Source organism: Salvelinus alpinus, chromosome 33 (assembly GCF_045679555.1).
Source record: "Salvelinus alpinus chromosome 33, SLU_Salpinus.1, whole genome shotgun sequence".
In the NCBI taxonomy this organism is placed as follows: Eukaryota; Metazoa; Chordata; class Actinopteri; order Salmoniformes; family Salmonidae; genus Salvelinus; species Salvelinus alpinus.
Window position 1 is genome coordinate 19,107,868 of NC_092118.1, and position 20,637 is coordinate 19,128,504.

Sequence of the window (20,637 nt, forward strand, 5' to 3'; positions counted from 1 at the left end):
TAAAAGGCAATTGTGTTCATTGTGTGCAGCTTATGCCTGCCCATACCATAACCCCACCGCCACCATTGTGCATTCTGTTCACAACGTTGAAATCAGCAAACCACACAACGCCATACACGTGGTCTGCGGTTGAGGCCGGTTGGACATACTGCCAAATTCTCTAAAAAAGCGTTGGCTTATGGTATAGAAATTAACATTCAAATCTCTGGTAACAGCTCTGGTGGGCATTCCTGCAGTCAGCATGCCAATTGCGCTCCCTCAAAACATATGATTTCATCTCATGAAACCAACACTTTACATGTTGCGTTTATATTTTTGTTCAGCATATAAGAGTTGATAAATGAATGAGCCCGGTCAAAATTGTGTTTGACTTTTTATTTATACTCTTGATCATCATTTCCTCCAACCCAAAGACAATAATACACAGCATAAGTCTAAAATGTCCCATGTAGTTTTCAGCTTTAAATCATCAACATCATTATTCATATTTTCAGTCCATTCACACCCACCTTGAAGACATGGGACTGATTCAGTTCAAAATGTTAAACCTGTCTGGAAAAGTGAATTTCAAAAAATGTTTTTTTTTCCTCCCCATCTCAAATCAGATATGTTGTCGTATAGTCGGGATAAATCTGAGGGTTACATATACAGATTCTCTTTCAAAAGGTACAATGGACGCTTTATGATTTCACAGGGAAAGGGATAATAGTGGCTAATGTCAGATGCGCCTTCAAACCCCTTTACACAGAGAATTCACCTGGCGAAATATAGAAGTAAAAAACAATTACATCCGAATGAGTGGTGTGCACTATTAACCCCTACAAAAAAAAAAAAAAAAAAGAAAACTACATTTTCAAATATACAACCAAATAAGGTGGTGTTGGATTTGTTGAAAAATGTGCATTTCAAAAAAAGGACTACGTAGAGTAGAAATGACACTATTTACATTGGTTCTCACATGCAGCTCAGAAGTTGTGAATTGAAATCCTTGCAGCCACTTTCATGTCCTACCAGGTGACTGTGGCAAGACATGCCAACACACTCTCAGAGATATTTACACACACACTGGCTGATTAGACAAACAAAATGCTTCAAAAGCTGCTCAGACCTCTGAAGGGTTCTTTCCTTTACAAATTTCCTTTTTAAGATGCAGTGTCCAAACCAATGGGATTTCTCATTTAAAACTATATGGGGGCACTGTATCCTTAAAAGCGTTAACTGGTCAAACATGATTGATGGAATCAAACCGATAAAAACAAAACATTCAAGAAAAGGTACAAGTATGAGATGTCTTTCCCTTCCCTACAGCCTTCTATCTTGACCAGCTCCCCCTTGTGGAAATGAGCTCACAGCACAGCTAACATGCAGCTTTAACTCAGTGTTATAGTTGTGTCATATCACAAGGACAGGTTAAGCAGCACTGCATTAAGATCACAGGTCCCCTGAAAAGAATGTAGACACAAAAAGGCCATACACACAGCAGAGAGATCTGCATCACACTTCCGTCCTGATTTTTGAATTGGATTTCAATAAATAGAAAGGATCATATTTCCTCTTAGAGAGCCTGAACTTCAACTGCCCCGCTGGCCCGGTCCCTGTAACAGAACCAGGCCTATTCTCTGCTCTCTTTGAGCCATACAAACAAGTCCATAAGACGGGTTCCTTAATGCAGTCATCAGGAGCGATGAACAGACCCAGTAAGAGTGGATGATGACAGGCAGCCAAGAGCACATTGTATCTGTCAACCACATGAGAGGACAAGGCCTTACTACTTAATGAACCATATCCACCACACAGATTAAACTTCTCAGCCTGAAAATACTCAGGATATTCAATCCCCACCTTACAATAAAAGGTATGTGCAACATCATCACAAGGGTAAAAAAAAAAAGACCTCATTCAACACTTCAGAGAAACTCTGGGCCCATTCTCACGTCTCTGAAATCCAATACAATTAATGTGGGGAGGTGAGATGCCAGATGAATGGGGAAAGAATCTGTAGGACTGGAGAAAAACAGAGAATCAGACTTAAAGGGGTCCAACAATGAGAATCGCTCTCTTAGAAGGACCATGTGCACTGTAGGTAGGTCATCCGTCCATTAATTAGCTTGCATGTCTGACAACATTCATTTTCTCCAATTACTTTTGCTGGGGAGAAGAAAAAAAACGACAAAGCACAATACATACCAAAGGAGGCGTTACAGCGTCTTAGCAAGAGGCCTACTCTTAAGGAGCATATGAAAACAGATTAGGCCTTTCTGAGGACCACGAATACCGACAAGGTGCCACCTCGGTCACTGTGCAGCACTGTGCTCAGCTCACAGACCTCTCAGTAGTACAGTACATCACTCACAGACAACACCAGTACTGCCCAACCAAACCTTAAGAGGACATCTATAAAAAAAACAATAGCAGCCTACTCACCCACTAAAATCTGCAGAAAAAAAAAAGATGCATCCTAACTTATGAAGAGAATGCAGCTCATTTGCATCGTTTCAAGTTGATTCTTTTTTACATATATGTATACAATTATAGTCCTTAGCTAATCTGTATAAGTCTTCAAATGGGTTTTATTTCATTTGATCATCTTTTGTTGTTTCGTTTTACAATAATATACAATGTACAGGCAGCCGATTATATATCTTTTGCGATGACTGATGAAATAGGGAAGTCTTTCCTTTAGGCCATATTGTAGACTAAGATCTATTCAGACAATATACACCGTGAGTAATTGGAAGTCTTAGAAAATGGTTGGTATCTAAAAATAAAAAGGGATGAAAGAAAGGATATTTGACTAACCTTAAAAGCCCTCAATATATACAGAAAAAGCCAATATAGCATTTAGTCAAAAACAGAAAAAAAGTAATAGAATGAAATCATTTTCTCCATATATACACATCATTGCTCAAAAATATTTCCAAAGCTTATTTCCAACGCTAATAGCATTTCCGATTTGGTCACAAAAGTTTGATAGTGTAGCATAGTGAATATCAATAAGCATATAGTGCGATTGAACATCTGAAGGTCTGAACACATACAGCATCATGGGGCAGCTAAGCGTGTTAGTAATGAGATGTCCTACAGGTGCCCACTTGATTGCAGATCATACAGAAGACTAAATACAGCTATCCAGGTACTGTTGATAGTTAAACAGGAAGAGAAAACATCGTGAGGTATTCAGGTTAATGTTTCCGACAGCTTGGTCGGGATTCTGATTTGGAGAAGTATGACAGCCAAGGAATCACACCAGTCACCACACGGTAAGCTAAACTGATATCCGACTACATAATTTCCACTCTAAACGCTAGAAACTCAGAGTGTGAGATGTCTCTAAAATAAAAAAGGGCACATTCTTCTTCGACTCCTACCTTCCATCCAGCCTGTCTGTCTTGCCTGCTCTCTAGTCAGGATATAACCCACAATAAGCACTCCCTGACACACAAACCCTCTTCACACAGATCAGATGAGACAAGTTTAGGGACTTCCCATCTAGTTATGTCAAAAGGCACATCATTTTGATATCAGGCAATAATGTTTAAGTCAAATCAATGCAAAAATAAAAAATAAAAAAATCATATTACCACAAAAATAGTGCCAACAAAATGGCCAGCGCCCTCAAAGAGGAGGACAGCCACAGAAAAAGACTGCAAAGAAAAAGCATTCAGTGCATATAACTACATTCAAAATAGACGTAATGTACATGTCGTCTCTAGGCTGGCTATGTCCAGCCAGGTTAATAGTCTTAAAAGAGAGACGTTTTGACGTCCTAAAGTTGTAAATCTTACATTTCAGGCTGTTTGTTCAGATGCATGGAAGATTCAGTACTTCCAAAGTTAATGTATTCAATGAAACTATGTTTAAGGATTTGCCTTTAACTAAGATGTGTCTCAGACCCACACTGATATACAATATCCATATTGCTTCAATAACCTCAGCTTGATCTAAGCAATTAACCGTTGAATTTAACAAGATGGATGGAATAAACTGTAAATAATGCCCATCTAGGTGGGGGAAACGGTGCTATACAGGGCAGTCAAACAAAGTAGAAATGTCCATCCTCTAGATTCCACCTCAGAAAGAAACTTTTACAAGATAGCGCCGTACTATGGCTACCAAACTGCTGACCAAACTAAAGAAAATGGAACCATTGCCAGCCCATGACAAACAAATACACTCCAGCCTTCGAAATATGCACTTTATCCATTTACAGTATCTCAACCCTGCTGAAAGGCCTCTCTGGCCAACCAAGGTGAATGGGATTCAAACAACTCTCAAACTGACTTCAACAGACAAAACTGATGGAATTAAAAATGACTCCACACATCTTTTGCCTTTTAAATCACTCATGAGATAGAGGGTCAAATTAAGTTAACCCCAAAATGAATGAGTGCTCTGGGTCTTTAAAACCTTTCTGCTGCCAAAGTTAATGGATGTAAAAGAGCAGACCCGGTACAACTGGGAAAAGTAATCATGTGAATGTTTGTATAATCTCAGTTAACGCAGGACTAAAATCTGGCGTAATTTGGTCAGCTGCGTGATGTATTTGTGAGTCCATACGTATTAGAAATTGGGAGTTCCGGTTTGTGAAGTCTCTACCCTCGCAAAAGGAAACTTAGCCAAAACACCCCACTTCCACGAATTTCCCCACACAAGCGAAGCAGTCGAAGTTTAAGCATCGCCTTCGGCCAATCCAGATACATCCAAATAATCAGTGACAAACTGATCCTACGCATTCCATCCCGACAGATTCTTCGGTTTACACCCAGAATCTGTCCACGAGAGATTAACCTTTGTATTGCAACCGAAGACCTTGCATTTGAAGCATAGAGCTGGAGATCTTTATAATAGAATGTGTTATAGTCACTTTGGAGACCAAACTAGATCAAATACTGAGAGCCAAAGTACTCCAAGTTTCCAAACCCAATTCGGGAAAGTGGTGAATGGACAGTGTGCAAATTTCATAAAGTTAATTAAGTTGCATCTCATTCAGACTTGAAAATAGGTACAAAAAAAATACATATACCCATGTTAAATTCCTGTAAGATTAAAAACATGAAACAAAAGAAAAAACAGACTGCTTAAACAAGTGCTCATAGTCAACAGCTCTTAGGCGGCTTAGAGGGGTGGGCGTACCACAGAGAGTGCAATGTGGGCGTACGTGCATTGAGAGGGCGAGGAGATGGAAATAGTGGCAACTGCAAAGCAGATAGATTGAGGTGAAACCAATCAAGGAAAAGGGTTAGTAAATTAATATGTTTTCACATATTTCTGGTGATGTCTATCGTCATTGCCGTCGTTGTTGTGGTTGTCGTCATCATGGTCTTCATACCATCTTTTTTTTGTGTGTTTGACATTCCGCTGCTCCCCATGCAACCCCAGGGCAGCAGTCTGCAGTGATGTCACAGGGGATCAGTCTGGGAACAGGGGGTGGAGAATCTTTCCCATAGTTCCCTTGGCGGGGTCTTTAAGCGCGAGAGGACACGGTCATCATTGCCAGGACTGAGGAGGGAAGTTGTTGACCTCGGCCAGGTCTTGGACAGGTGAGCCTTTGTGGGTGTACGTCAGCTTGACCCTCATGCGGAGTTGTTGCTGTAAATCATGAGAAAGACATGTTTATTAAAGCAATATGAACTACTCAATGTAGAGCTGAACTCTATAGGAGCCCTCTGCACTAAATTCCTCTGATAGCACCAATAGATCAGGAAACTGAATAAGAATGTGAGGAAGATGAGGACAGACAGGAACATCTCTTACCTTCTGTGGGTTGAGAACTCTGATGACCTGTGTGACGCTTCCCTGGTTGAGTGCTGGGACAATATTACTGCTAGGGGACAAGAGCTGCAGCTGGAATGTCTGAAGGAGATGGACACACAGAGCGTAAAGGACTGCTCCTGCCAAGTCTGCTTCAAAGGACATACGCCTGCATATTCCCAACTTTGACTAAGCTGTACATTGCTACAGAGGTCAATCATAGAACCACACATCTTTTTCTTAGTATTACATAGTTATACAAATGTGACTGTCCAGTCATGGCTCACCTTTGGTACTGCAGCCTGGAAAACAAACTCTGTCATGTCAGCCTCGGTGGTGTTGGTGGCGTGGATAGTGATGACTGCTATGTTCGGGTTCGGATTGGCCCTCTCAAAGGTGAACTCTATTTTCAGGCCATTCTTGCTATAAGCTGTCATGGGGGGAATAGCTAAAGACAAGAACGGCACAAGTCAATACAATTCAGAGTGAAAAAGTAGTACCAAACATGATAACCCCAAAAAACATTGTAGGAACTTGTATACGGTCACATTGTTTTAAAAGGGATACATAATGACACAGATTACTCTACTTGCTAAACAACATGGGAGAGTTGTTGGCTTTGGTTCAAATTAGAAATTTGAAAGCTTCACTGATGAGCGCTAGCTCTCACCTGCTGAAATATCATTAAACAAGGGCTGTGAGGAGAGGCCATCCAGGAGGAAGGGGGGCTGGGAGACGGGCACAGAGGGGGCAGGAGCTGGACCACCTAGGGAGGGGGACAACAACACAGGGGGTTCCAACAGGGTACCACACACAGACATAAGTGATACCACTGGTGATAGTTCACAAGACAAGTTGATTCCTGACCAAGTCAAGCAGGATGTGGCTTGACTAATGTGGTTTCTTTATGAAGGAAGGTGCAGGGAGGGTGACAGAGAGAATAGGTGGTGAACAGGGAGACACTGCAATGAAAGAGAAAAGAAGAAACCAATCAAGTTGCCCTGACCAAGGTTGGTACACCTGTGCTTTGGGCTAGAGAGAGAATGTGAGTGAGTGTGTGAGAGAAAGTGTGAGAGAGAGAGTGTGAGAGAGAGAGAGAGAGAGAGAGAGTGAGAGCGAGAGCGAGACTGTAGTCCTACCAGACAGTGAGAGGTCCCCCAGTAGGTCGAGCAGCTCTCCTCCAGCCGAGGCAGGCTTGGTGGGCAGGGTGGTTTGGATCACAGGCACCACATCATTACCTCCCAGCAGGTCTAACAAGTCATTAGCCTGGAACAGAAGAGAAACCAAATAATAAAGCACATGTAGATTGAACCTGTAATACAGGGAGGATTTGTAGATTGAACCTGTAATACAGGGAGGATTTGTAGATTGAACCTGTAATACAGGGAGGATTTGTAGATTGAACCTGTAATACAGGGAGGATTTGTAGATTGAACCTGTAATACAGGGAGGATTTGTAGATTGAACCTGTAATACAGGGAGGATTTGTAGATTGAACCTGTAATACAGGGAGGATTTGGACAAAACAACAGTGCTCTGAATAACATCTCATTTACACTTTGTTTTAAAACATGACAGATGTTAAAATATTTTGTAACTCAACTCAGAACTCTACAAAGGAAAATGTAGACTGCTTCATATTCATCTGTAGATTGATATGCTCAGCACAGTTTAATTTTCCTACCAGCAGGGGTCCTTGTTTGAACAGTGTGTAAAAGCATTAGCAGACTCACTGATTTGTGGATTTCACCACATGAATAGAAATCCAAACTTAAAGAATGTGTGTGAGTACGTGCATTTGTGCGTTTTAAAGAGCTTAAGAGCTCGATTCAATCCGTATCGCTGAAGATCTGCGCTACAGCTCAATATATATATATATTTTTTTTAATTCACGCATCAGCAAAGACTGCATTCACGGTAAAAGCTGCTGCATTTGTCAGCTCAATCGTAAATTACTTTTACATTTCAATTGCGTCTAACGCTGAACTGAATCAAATGTTGATCCACTGATTCAGCAACACATCTTCTGTGACAGAAAACCTCCCATCAATGGTAAATACAGATTTGTCATGTGACCTTGCCCTCACCTGGTTGGCTGGCTGGGTGACTAGGGGCAGGTGTTTTGTGTCAGGCACCGAGGGCTCTGTCTCCCCATTGGTCTGCACGATCTCTGTAGGGCCATTGGAGGCTGTTTTCTCCATGATGGGCATTCGCTCTAGTAAGGCAGGCCTTCAGAGAGGAAGAGATGGGGGGGGGGTGAATGGGAATACATTCATTGTAATGAATGGGAATACATTTTGAGGCATACTCACCTCATGTGATCATATTTCTTGAAAAGTGCATTGTACTCCACAGCTCTCTGTTGCAGCTCCACGTCGATGCTGCTGCCGTATATTGACACCACCTTCTTGATTCGGCTGGAGATTTTAAGACACAAATGTTAACCTTGAGTGTGCGTCCTGCCATCCATTCATTTCAAAGCTAAGGGATAAAAATCATCATAACCTGTTGGATATTCTCTCTGCTCAACACAGATGGACTTACTTGACACTGCTGAAGCGAGTAGACAGCTTCATGATGGCAGTGAGGGAGTAACCCCGGGTTACAGGGGTGGACAAGTTTGACACAAGAAGACCTTCCAAAACATCCAGGACTTCATCCTCTGTCACCTGTTGCAAACAAAGGGGGAGAAAATATATACATTTCAGCTTCTTGAGGTCGGCAGTGCACATAGACATGTTGTGTGTAACGTTCTAGATGAAATAGTTGAGGTGATTGAGTGCTTCAGGAGGTCTACCTGGATGGGCTCCTCCTCCTCACACTGTCCAGATACCAGCAGGTCTCCATACTCCCCTATACACCAGGATGACACCTGGACCAGTGGTTGCTATGGGAGACAAACACTTATAGATCAGATTCACTGTAACCAGTCCTCAGAGAGGAAGGGAAACATTCGCACACTGTTTGCTACTTCCAAATGTGATCTTTAGTGATCCAATAACGTTTCAATCAACATATTCATTGTCAGGTTCCTCTTATTTGTCTGGTTACTGGGCTGTTTCAATGTGTGTTTTCCTCTTATCATACAAGACGTGTGTGTGACCAGAGATGTCTCGGACCTGTGAGATGTCATCCAGCAGGGCTTTGTAGAGTCTCTGCACCGTGTAGGCATGCATCTCCACACTGTTGGTGATGAGCTGGATGAGGTTGGGGACAGAGTCGTCTCGGACATAGCTCCCCGCCTGGACACAAACAGGTGTTAAAAGAAACCCGTCTCAAAATGGACAATGAGGCAGATGGTCAGCGACAAAAACACTTTCAAGACAAGAAGTGTATTGGTCACCATGGTAAAAAAAAGCAGCGGTTGTCAGATATGATGAGATCATCATTTGTAGTTTTCAGTCGATGGATCACTCAAGGATTCGTCACTCAACAGTCAAGCATAATTATTTATTTCACCATCGTCTGTGCAGAGAAAAGTATTTGATGAAATTATACATATACCGTTGTCAGGACTCTCATGATGGTGTCAATGTGCCATCTTTTTGAAGGTGCATACCTGTGAAACAGAACACGCATCAGTCACCTCTGCATTACACTGAGCGGAGGATCATATAACCATGAACTGAAAAAAGTTGGACTGAGGTTTATGCTGTCAGAAAATATATGGTATCAACAATGTCATGTTCTGACGATGGATCACTCATTTTATCATCATACAGCATTTTAGTAAGTAAGCCACACACATTAACCGGAGGTTGCGGAAACAATAGTTAATCATTGGAGGTAATCTAATTCTCTAAGCCTACATTCCTAATGCAAGTAAACTGAGGCATTCAGTCAGGATCTGTGTCAGCAGCCCACATGCAAAAACTACTGCTGCCATGGCCTCTCATGCAATCACTACTAACCCTTCTATTATCACTCTAACCACAACTGCTGAGCAACGGCCAATACAAACAAAATGAGGTGGTAAAGACCTACAAGCCACGGGATAATGTTGAGAACGGTTTCACATGGTGCAACTCCTTAATGTTGCTATGGAACTAGCAAGAGCCTTCAGATTGGCAAAGCCTGATCTCTACAGATCTTCCTAACAGGACCACATCCATGAGCCTTACTTCTCTGCAGCCAGGAAGACTCCGGACGCACAGTCCGCTTTGAATTCTGGGTCACAGGAGTCCAGGAAGTAGAGCAGCTCCTTCATCATGCCTCGGATGTTGTTCCCATTCACCAGGGCGAAGCTCAGCTCCATCGCACGCCTAGCGAGGAGAATGGGAGGACGATAAGACAAGGAAATCTCTACATCTTCTGCAAGTACGGGTCAGAAATGTATGTACAGTGACTAGCAGTGTTTTATGTACTAATGTCTATACTGTATGTCACTCATGTTCTCCTCATTTAGGTGTAGGTCTCACCTCTTGATGGACACATCCAGGTCTTTTAGACAGTCCACAATGGTGCTCCGATGCCTCTGCACTGCATTGTGGTCCGTCTGTACAGTCTTCAGTAGGGACGTCAGTGCCACATATCTTGAGGGTGGACAGAAAGACACCATAAAGTCACATTAAGTGTTATATTACCTGGGACTTTGATGACCTATGTTCAGATCATTCAATGAATTAGTTCCAAGTGTGTTACTTACCTAATATTTTTGTCATTGTTGAGAAGGAAGCGTCCCAGTATGTTGATGGCCAACACCCTCAATCCACTTTCTGATTTGATGTCCATTATGGTCAGTACTGTCTCGTAGAGGATTGCATTGCCTACATTTTTACTGGTCTCAGTGTTGGTTGCCACCTACAAGGGTGAAGAAACCATTAGTCTGATTGTAAGGCCATATCTCTAGGGCAGTAAGCCTCGAGTACTATTGATTAACCTCTCTTCTCACCTGTGCAAGAATGTCATTCATTGCTTCGCTTGAGTCGTCATCACTCCTGCCCAGAATTCGCAATAGTCTCAATATCCGCACCTGCAATGAAGTCAAGGGGCATCACTGACTGGCCTAGCCAAGTTTGTTACAGAATATCAAATGATTGGCACGAAACACAAGGTCAAAGGTCTCACCTGCAGGAAGGGGTCACTGATGCCAGACACGTCATGCTCAGGAGAGTATCCAGACATGATCAGGTTCTTCAGGATTCTCACCAGCTGTGGAACCAACTACAAAAGACCAACAACAGGAGAGGAGAGGTGCCACCAAGGGTCAAGGTCTTTATTTCTGAGGAATTGGTGTCCTACCTTGTTACTGAAATAACATGACAAAGTATTTTGTAGAATGTGCAGTTATTCTTTACATTCTCTTGATTTAATCATCAATGTAACTTTCTGGGTTATGGTAATCAAGACAACATTGATTGTATGAAAACATTCGGTTAGGATGTTGAGTTTTGAAAAGCTAATCGAACTGTGATGTCACATTCAATCACATCTGGATGAAATAGAACCCTCATCATAATTATTACCAGGAATGCTAGGCAAGAGTATTCATAGACAAACATATTCGCATTGGTGCAAATTTTCTGAAATATATATTTGTACGCATACAGACACATACCTCCCTTTTAACAGACATAAAACCATCAGTGTCTAGTGAAAACACCTGAGGTGATCAATTGAAAACAGACCCATGTTGTTTTCAACATACGGTGATCAAATGAGTTACACATTAGGTTGATGATGACACATTGACAATAGTGAGAGATGTCTAAGAAACATAAAAAAATCCTGTCATGATATCAAAAAGAGAACACCAACATATGACCGCTGTAAAAGTCTAAATCAAAAAGACAAAAAGGAACTTTACGGAACACAGATTTGATTACATCTACAGTGACCGTGTGATTACTAGTAACAGCATGCACCAGCTATGAAACCAGAATGTACTCTTACCTTCTCATTCTAACACAATGCAGGAATTGTAACAAAGACAAATGACAGAAAAAATATGAGGTAGATGTTAGGGAAGATTCACTTTTAGAGAGCTCAAAGTCATGTTCTGATCTGGAACATGAGGAGTGGGAGACTGGCTCAAGGTTGTTATGGCTAAGGGAAAGAGGTACAGAGCCACTAGAGATACAGCGAGGAAATAAGCGAGGCAAGGAGATACGACTGAGACATAGGCCTACTATGAATGTAGAGCAAACCTTAAGGGAAAATGTAATCCAAGGATTCAAAATGCAAGATATGTTTGAAGTATATCCAAAACAGTCATAGTGAAAGGAAAATGAGTACTAAGGGAGAATGAAATGTAGAGTGAGCTTAGGACAAATGCTTAATTAACTCCCTGAAGACTTGCGCTGTAACGCTGTTACCCAAAAACTCTTGATATTAGTAATTTCACTAATTAGATGGTGGCTATCCATACCTTTCGGAAGTGTAAGAGCATGTCAGGACTTCTTTCACACATTTCAGTGAGGAGGACAACAGAAGTGTGGAGAACACCTTAAGGAGACAAAGAGAAACTAGTTTGAAAAAAGGTCTACAAACAGCATCCCTGGTGAACCGTAGTAGTTCACAAATTTGCACAAATTTCCTTGCCAATTCCCTGCGAGTCAACGTTTTAACAATGTCACAGCATTGTTACTAAAATAAAGAACATAGTCTATGGGGGAAGCTGTTTGCTGGTTCCGTTGTGGTGGTTTATAGTCTGGATTCTCACTCTTAGTAAGTTCCAGTTTAATGTCATTAAGCCCTATTTTAGCACTACAAAAACGACTACAGGTATATATCTAGCATCAACTCCCCAAATCCTTACCTTGACCATTGAGGAGAAAACACAAAACTGACCTTACAATTTCTAGGGGCAACTGCATCTATCAAACTCGTTTAGAAACATAATCGAAGTGATAACATTGGTTCTGACAAGAGCGCCGCTTTATAAAGCTGTCAGAACATTAGCCATTGTACTATGACACCCGTATGCTGTGAAAGACGCAGCAGCCCCACAGCTCCAACTCTCTTCACTGAAGGACATTTCAACTGTGTAGAGGGCACCAGCCCAATTATCCCTTTGAAGGACACGGCATCCCCATTTTATCTGTGAGTGACCAAACCCAATGCTCTCTGTGCAGGACACAGTTGGCCCCAGCCCCCTGTTGTCTCACCGTGGTTCTTCTCGCTCAGCAGGTTTTTTGTGGCTGGGAGGAACATCTCCATCAGCTCTGGGACCTTCCTGATGACGTGGACCGCACACAACGCCGCCTGGGGAGAAAATTTGAATGTTTTCAAAGTCCTCAACTATGACATGCTAACACAGACCTGCCAACCGTAAATAATTTGTATGACTACGGCTTTAGCGCTGGGGCACCCCCGGCTCCCATGACGGTGCGCGCGCAACACCCACCCTGCTCAAATCATAGGCAAATGCACTTTACCAAATAGGGCTATCTTCTGTATACCACCCCTACCTTATCACAACACAACTGATTGGCTCAAAACGCATCAAGGAAAGAAAGGAATTCCACAAATTAACTTAAGGCACACCTCTAATTGAAATGCATTCCAGGTGACTACCTGGTTGAGCTGGTTGAGAGAATGCCAGGAGTGTGCAAAGCTGTCATCAAGGCAAAGGAAGGCTATTTGAAGAATATCAAATATATTTTGATTTGTTTAACACTTTGATTACTACATGATTCCATATCTGTTATTTCATAGTTTATGTCTTCACTATTATTCTACAATGTAGAAAATAGTACAAATATGAATGAGTAGGTGTTCTAAAACTTTTGAGCGAGAGAAATTAATGAAATTGGTGGTCTCAATGACACTCAAATTTTTCTAGGTTACATTTTGAGTTCATTGATTATTCAAATTAATAGGTGTCTGTATGTGGATAGTCTAGTAAAAACGTAAACTGGATCCTTAATTTTGTTTGGGGAGAACATTTAGAATAATTCAATTACAGGATGTCTAGCTTGCTGTAGGCTATTTGGAATATGAAACAACCGAACTAGGCCTATATTAGTTTGTTTCAGATCTCCATCCCTGACCTCATCCATCAAGGTCTGACTACTAGGCTACCATCAATCAACATACCATGTCATTGGTGAACTGATTATTATCACAACATTACCTTATGTTGACATACAGCTGCATCAAGATGACAGATCAACAACTGATTAAATCAACATAGGCCTACTAATCTTAAGACAGCCTAATATAACTTTCTGTGAAGGACGGTATTAGCAGAACAGCTCTCACTGCCATGTCTGTTGACTAAACACTAGCTAACTACATTTGTCTTAATGACGAAGGAGCTAACTACGAAATAATAGTGGTCATGTGCTTGATTAACACATACAATTTTGGAAAATGTATTCGCCAAATAGTTAATTATCCATTTTCCCTACCCTTTTTCGTCACACATCAGCGGACAAAGTGGAGAGCTGCCATTCAGCTCGAGGGAGGAAATTAGTAGACTACTACGACTACAGGGGGTGTGCCGGAGTGGAGAGCTAGAGATATTTTATCCTCACCAAAGTCCTGATTGGCTCAGCTCCAAATGCAGACGGTTGTACCAATAGAAGCGTATTTTAGGGTCGTTTTTCGTACCAGCATACTGTGACCTCAAATTGTGTGCATGGTACGCAAAATGAGTGCAGGTTGGCAGGTCTGCTGACACATTTCAAACTGATCACCTGACTAACACTTCTTTGTAAAGAGTGAATGTGGGCTAGGTGAGAATGAGGTACCTTTTTCCTCAGGTAGGAGTTGGATGTTTTGAGCAGCTTCTCCACCTCTCCAGCCAGGTCTCGACACATCTCTGAGGAGCCCATGCAGCCCAGGGTGCACAAGGCCAGGCCCTGGACATACTGTGTACTGTGATTCAGATCACTGAGGAAGGACAGGGGGAAGAATGAGTGGATAGTAGATAATAATAACTTTATATAGTGTATAAAGTAAGTGCTTCACATCATAAAATAAAAGTACGAGCAAATAAATAAAGACAGGAGGAAGGAGAATGAAAAAAGATAACTAATTAAAAATCATACATTAAAAGCATCTTTATAAAAGTGTGTCTTAAACAGAGATTTAAAAACAGGCACTGAATCTGCAAGCCTGATCTCTGGCGGACCATTCCAAAGTCTAAGGGTCTTAACGGCAAATGCCCGGTCTCCTTTCGTTTTCAACCTAGACTTTGGAATGTGGCTGTGTCCCCGTTCATAGGGAGATAACAGATCAGAGATATAGGATGGTGCTGAGATGTAGAAGAGAAAGAGGAAAGACGGAGAGAACAAAATATAAGATAGACAGGGAGAGGTGGGTAAAAGGGACGACGAAGGATAGAGCAGGGGAGACAGGAAAGAAGAAAAATGTGCATGAGAGCAAGAGATTGAGAAAAAGGCGCAACAGCTGATCCGGCAGGTTATGGGGCTGTTTCCATATACAACATCAGAAACACACGCTGCTGGCGAGAGCACCACTCATGAGTAACATTTCTGGCAGTAACAGAATACTGCCGTTGGTGCACATCACCACCTCCTGCAGCACAGCTCTTATCTCTACTCCTACACTACAAGTAAGCAGCTGTTGCTGTCAGGATAGTTTGTTTGAGCCGATGCGGTTCTGGCCTGCCTTACTTCTTGATGCAGTTTGTCATTAGTAGATGGACGTCCTGCCTCTCGTCCAACAGTAGCATGGCTCCCAGGTACCCTATCCGCTTATCAGTGAACTTCTGGGACGCAATCAACTTCAGGCACTCAAGCTGGAAAACAAAACTCATCAAATTGTATTTGTCACAAACGCCAAATAGAACAGTGAAATGCTTACTTACAAGCCCTTAACCAACAATGCTTTTAGAAAAAAAAGGAAGAAAGTTAAGTAGAAAATTGAAAATAAAAGTAACAAATTATTAAACGGCACCAGTAAAATAACAAGCGAGCCTATATACAGGGGGTACCGGTACAGAGTCAATGTTTGGGGGCACCGGTTAGTTGAGGTAATATGTAGCAGCAGTGTAAAAGAGCGGTCTGGGTAGCCCTTTGATTAGCTGTTCAGGAGTCTCAAGAGGCTTGGAGGTAGAAGCTGTTAAGAAGCCTTTTGGACCTAGACTTGGCGCTCCGGTACCGCTTGCCGTGCAGTAGCAGAGAGAACAGTCTATGATAAGGGTGACTGGAGTCTTTGACAATTTTTAGGGCCTTCCTCTGACACCGCCTGGTATAGAGGTCCTGGATGGCAGGAAGCTTGGCCCCAGTGATGTACTGGCCCGTACACACTACCCTCTGTAGTGCCTTGCGGTCAGAGGCCGAGCAGTTGCCATACCAGGCAGTGATGCAACATGTCTGGATGCTCTCGATGGTGCAGCTGTAGAACCTTTTGAGGATCTGAGAACCCATGCCAAATCTTTTCAGTCTCCTGAGGGGGAATAGGCTTTGTTGTGCCCTCTTCACAACTGCCTTGGTGTGTTTGGACCATGATAGTTTGTTGGTGATGTGGACAACAAGGAACTTCAAGCTCTCAAGCTGTTCCACTACAGCCCTGTCGATGAGAATGGGGGCGTGCTCGGTCCTCCTTTTCCTGTAGTCCACAATTTGTCTTGATCACGTTAAGGGAGAGGTTGTTGTCCCGGCACCACACGACCAGGTCTCGGACCTCCTCCCTATAGGCCGTCTCATCGTTGTCGGTGATCAGGCCTACCACTGTTGTGTCATCGGCAAACTTGATGATGGTGTTGGAGTCGTGCCTGGCCATGCAGTCATGAGTGAACAGGGAGCACAGGAGGGGACTGAGCACGTACCCCTGAAGGGCCCCCGTGTTGAAGATCAGCGTGGCGGATGTTTTGTTCCCTACCATTGCCACCTGGGGGCGGCCCGTCAGGAAGTCCAGGATCCAGTTGCAGAAGGAGGTGTTTAGTCCCAGAGTGCTTAGCTTAGGGATGAGCTTTGAGGGCACTATGGTGTTGAACGCTGAGCTGTAGTAATCAGTTCACAAAACTGCTCTCTTCAGCAAGAGACACATTCACTGCCAGGAACAACAAGACACTCACAGATGTTGGTTAATAAATTAAGAACATAGTGTTCTTTTTAAACATACCTGCCCAAAGTGCGCTGGGTAGCCCAGCATGTGCATGTAGAGTAGCTTAGCCACATTTCTACAACGGTAAGTGTTGTCTTCCTCTCTGAAGGACGAGCGTATGGCAGCACACTCTTTCTGGATCATCTCGCGCTCCTCTGCCTGGGTCCGAGCCGTCCGGATGGTCCGGATCAGCTCCCGCAGTCTGATCGGCGCTGGCATCCTCTGGAAAACACGGAGAAACTAAACATGTTGGCACAGGGAAGGGAAGGCACTGGCTGGGCAAGAGCAAACGGCTGCAAGGGCCATACTGCAAATCTGGCAACCGGTAGATGAAAGTAGACCTATGTCATTATGAAAGTATGGAAAAAATGACAATAAGATCAGTAACTTTTTTGTTTCTCAAACATTTGTATTGCTTATGGCGTTACTACAGACATAAAATGTAAATAAAGAGGACAAATCTATTAACATGAATGCCTGGGTGGGTCCACAGAGTGTCCGTCTGTATGCATTTCTGAGTTAAGTGCACGTAGCTGGCGGGCTAGTAAATCACCTGACCACCACTTCTGTCTAGCTCATTATAGTTATCATTAGGAAGCCATGGGTGCTCACTCATTCTATAAGATAAATGCATACTCTTGTAATGGTATTTTTGGCAGCCTATGTGATTATAAATATTTGAAAAGCAAATTAGCATTGTTCTGTGTGTACAGCCTCAAATGTGACAAGGAAATGGAGAATTCCTTGCTCAGAAGCTTGTGAAGAGAACACTAAGGTTTCAAACCAGTGGAGGGTGATTAAATATTGAAGGGGCACATGCTTGGCGGTGAGAATACATTCTCCAGTATTTACATGCAGCCACACAGAGGAATAACAATAGGAGCACAGTGCCCCATTTCTAAAACATCAGCCAGGTACAGACCTGGCAAACACAAGAGTACTCACAGTACCGTGCCTCTATGATGTTACTAATGTACTCCCATTCTAACAAGAACGCTGCTCCATGAGAGGATGCAATCAGAATTAAATGATTAGACACAAGCATATAATCTCTCACCCCATTAATGATATGTGTCTGACTCAGAGATAGAAGGATTTGATTTGCTTTTATGGGTTGGCAGCAAGACGATAATTACAAATACACTGCACTACTTCCTATTTGAGAAGTAGACTTCCTGTGTGGTATAACATTCACCATGAATTGAGTTCACATTGGTCGTCCCAAAGCCTGTGGTCTCAGAGGCCTGCAAGGTACAGCAGGTTGCTTGTCCTGCGCTTTGACCACCTAGTCTGTATGTGCACACTACCACAATCCAGTGGCCTCTGGTCAAGAAGAAACAGCTCGCATGTTGGATCTGTGCACTAGTTGACTAAATTGGTCTCATGCCCATTTCAGAGGATCAAATATACAAACAAGTAAATGAGACCTTGACTGTAAGTCAAGAGTACAGTATGAAGATTGGAGAAGCAGTTTTAGCCTATAGAAATCCCAGATCACACTTGTAGGCGATGTCATGAAAAATTTGGCTAGCTAAGCTCATGAGCAGAAACACGTTGTCGGGTCTAACGGTCATCTCGCGCCGAACTGCGCATCTGAAGGCCGTCAAATCAAAGTCACCCCTTCAATATAAAAGTAGTTTGACGAAAATGAAAAAGTGTCAGTTGGTCACTTTCACGAGGTTGGAGTAATAACATGTTCAACTGCTTAAGACATTTACTAGAATCTAGGTTGCCTTTAGACTTCAAAAAAAAAAAAAAACGAATTTCACTTCTCTCATTGAATTTTCAAACCACAGCCTGGTCTGTTTGGTCCGTTTTGCAAGCCTTCCCGAAGTCTCACGATGTTGCGCCTCTGGGTTTAGAAACTCTGCGTTTAAACCCTGCAGGAATTAGTTGGGTAAATGGTGCATGAGCACTGAGCTGCATCACAATCTTTCATGAACTGTCTGCTAGTGAGGATGAGCCCAGCGGTGGTGTGAGAGCAATCCGGAAACACAGAGAAAGGATTGCTCGCTTGGCAGTTAAGAGAGCGAGACAAAATTGCTCAATAGGCTTTTAACCTTAAAAATTCAGTAAAGAGAAAGTAGTAATACAAACTGTCACAATGAGAGACATGGATATGCGGTCTCCCGTGGAAGGGGAAACTATGAATGTGTAATAACTGCACATGAAACACAGACGCCAAGTCATAGGAAGTGACTCGTACGACAAGAGACCAACAGATCTCAGCATTCCAAAGGCACAATGTCATTGGGTGTGCTAAACAAACTCTACTTCCTGCTTTTAGAAACCCCTATAGCAATGACACGTTTGACTTTCAACACCTGAGTTAAAGCAATGAACACTGCAGCCTACCCTCTATTGTAGTGGATTCAGGAAGTGTACACTTACAGTACTACAGCCAGACACAGCAGAGTGACAGAGGACGTAAGAGAAACCCTGGGCAGGCTGGAGTGGGCAGAACAAGGTCAAGGTCCTGGCACCCGCAGTGGGTCTGGAGGCCTTGTTTATTGCAGTGAAGGGCCTGGTGAGAGGGGTGTGTGTTAATGCACCACCGCCACAACAGGGGATCCATCACGCACACTATGCCAGGAACAAAGAGAGTAAGTTATTATCGCTGGCTCCTGCGTGCGGAGAAGAGGTGCTTTATGACTCCCCATCGCAAAAGAAGCATGGCTCTTATCTGTTAGCATGGATAGCATAATTGAGCCGTTACAGCAAGAGGGACGACAGTAATTAGTTGCTGAACAAAGCCATTTTCTGCATCAAGCCACCTCAGAGCTGATGCTGAAAAAATAACGCACTTGCTAAATGGACAGAGCAGAGACCCTCTTAGAACTGGGGAAAATATAAAGGCTGGTGTTGTACACACAAAAAGGTCCAACAGAGAACAGACAATCCAATAATAACACCAGTTATGTTATCACATCAAAGACTTTTTCCAATACCACGGTATACAGTATTACTGGAAGTTCACACAAGTGGTGCTATATCTAGAAAAAAATCTAAAATAATTTAGGCAACATGGATCTTAATCCAGGAGGGGATTGTTTGTCCCTGCTGTAACCAAGAAGCTTGATCTTGACATCTAGCCACTTAGAACACCAAATGCATAGCTTGAGCCCTGAGCTGGATATACCCTAAATTTGGCACATCTTAGATAATTAATTTAGACTCACCGGCCAGTTTATTCCAGAACAGCCTGAATTATTTGGGGTATTCTACAAGGTGTCAAACGTTCCACAGGGATGTTGGTCCATGCTGATGTGATGGCATCACGCAGATGCTGCAGATTGGACGGCGATAGTCACGCTGCGAACAGCCAGTTCTATATCTTCCCAAAGATGCTCTATTGGGTTGAGGTCTGTGCAGGACACTCAAGTAAACTGAAATTGCCATCATGTTCCAGGCAAGGTTTTTTCCACTCATCAATTGTTAAAGTTGATGATCGTGAGCCCACTGGAGCCGCTTCTTCTTGTTTTAGCGTATAGGAGTGGAACGGTGTGGTCGTCTGCTGCAATAGCCCATCCGTGACAACGATCAACCAGTTGTGCTTTCCGAGATGCCGTTCTGAACACCACTGTTGTACTGCGCTGCTATTTGTCCATTTGTGGCCCACCTGTTAGCTTGCATGATTCTTGTCATTCTCCTTCGAATTCTTATATCAACAAGAGGTTTTCCCCCACAGGACTGCCGCTGACTGGATGTTTTTTTGTTTGTCACAACGAGACACTGCTGTGTGTAAAAAGCCCAGGAGGGCAACCGTTTCTGGATACTGGATCGGGCCCGCCTGGCACCGACGATCACACAATGCTAAATGTTGCTTAAGTCACTTGTTTTTCCCATTCTAACATTCAATCGAACAATAAC

At 42.9% G+C, this 20,637-nt stretch overlaps 1 protein-coding gene across 2 annotated transcripts in view; it reads right to left on the reverse strand.

Annotated features, from left to right (window-relative positions):
- Window positions 1–360: 360 nt before the first annotated feature.
- LOC139563120 (AP-1 complex subunit gamma-1) overlaps window positions 361–20,637 on the reverse strand; it is a 28,776-nt gene continuing 8,499 nt past the window's right edge. The window contains exons 2-22 of one of the 2 annotated variants that reach the window (XM_071381412.1): window positions 16,786–16,989; window positions 15,333–15,457; window positions 14,445–14,586; window positions 12,858–12,954; window positions 12,119–12,195; window positions 10,819–10,914; window positions 10,643–10,723; window positions 10,397–10,551; window positions 10,170–10,283; window positions 9,873–10,013; window positions 9,256–9,310; window positions 8,871–8,993; window positions 8,549–8,638; window positions 8,296–8,420; window positions 8,064–8,168; window positions 7,839–7,980; window positions 6,891–7,017; window positions 6,422–6,517; window positions 6,039–6,199; window positions 5,755–5,853; window positions 361–5,589 (exon numbers count right to left, since the gene is read on the reverse strand). In XM_071381412.1, coding sequence (XP_071237513.1) covers window positions 5,488–5,589; window positions 5,755–5,853; window positions 6,039–6,199; window positions 6,422–6,517; window positions 6,891–7,017; window positions 7,839–7,980; window positions 8,064–8,168; window positions 8,296–8,420; window positions 8,549–8,638; window positions 8,871–8,993; window positions 9,256–9,310; window positions 9,873–10,013; window positions 10,170–10,283; window positions 10,397–10,551; window positions 10,643–10,723; window positions 10,819–10,914; window positions 12,119–12,195; window positions 12,858–12,954; window positions 14,445–14,586; window positions 15,333–15,457; window positions 16,786–16,986 — 2,454 coding nt within the window. In that variant the 5' untranslated portion in view covers window positions 16,987–16,989 and the 3' untranslated portion in view covers window positions 361–5,487. Of the gene's footprint in view, window positions 5,590–5,754; window positions 5,854–6,038; window positions 6,200–6,421; window positions 6,518–6,890; window positions 7,018–7,838; window positions 7,981–8,063; window positions 8,169–8,295; window positions 8,421–8,548; window positions 8,639–8,870; window positions 8,994–9,255; window positions 9,311–9,872; window positions 10,014–10,169; window positions 10,284–10,396; window positions 10,552–10,642; window positions 10,724–10,818; window positions 10,915–12,118; window positions 12,196–12,857; window positions 12,955–14,444; window positions 14,587–15,332; window positions 15,458–16,785; window positions 17,008–20,637 lie in introns of both variants that reach the window. The other variant, XM_071381415.1, reaches the window with a different exon arrangement.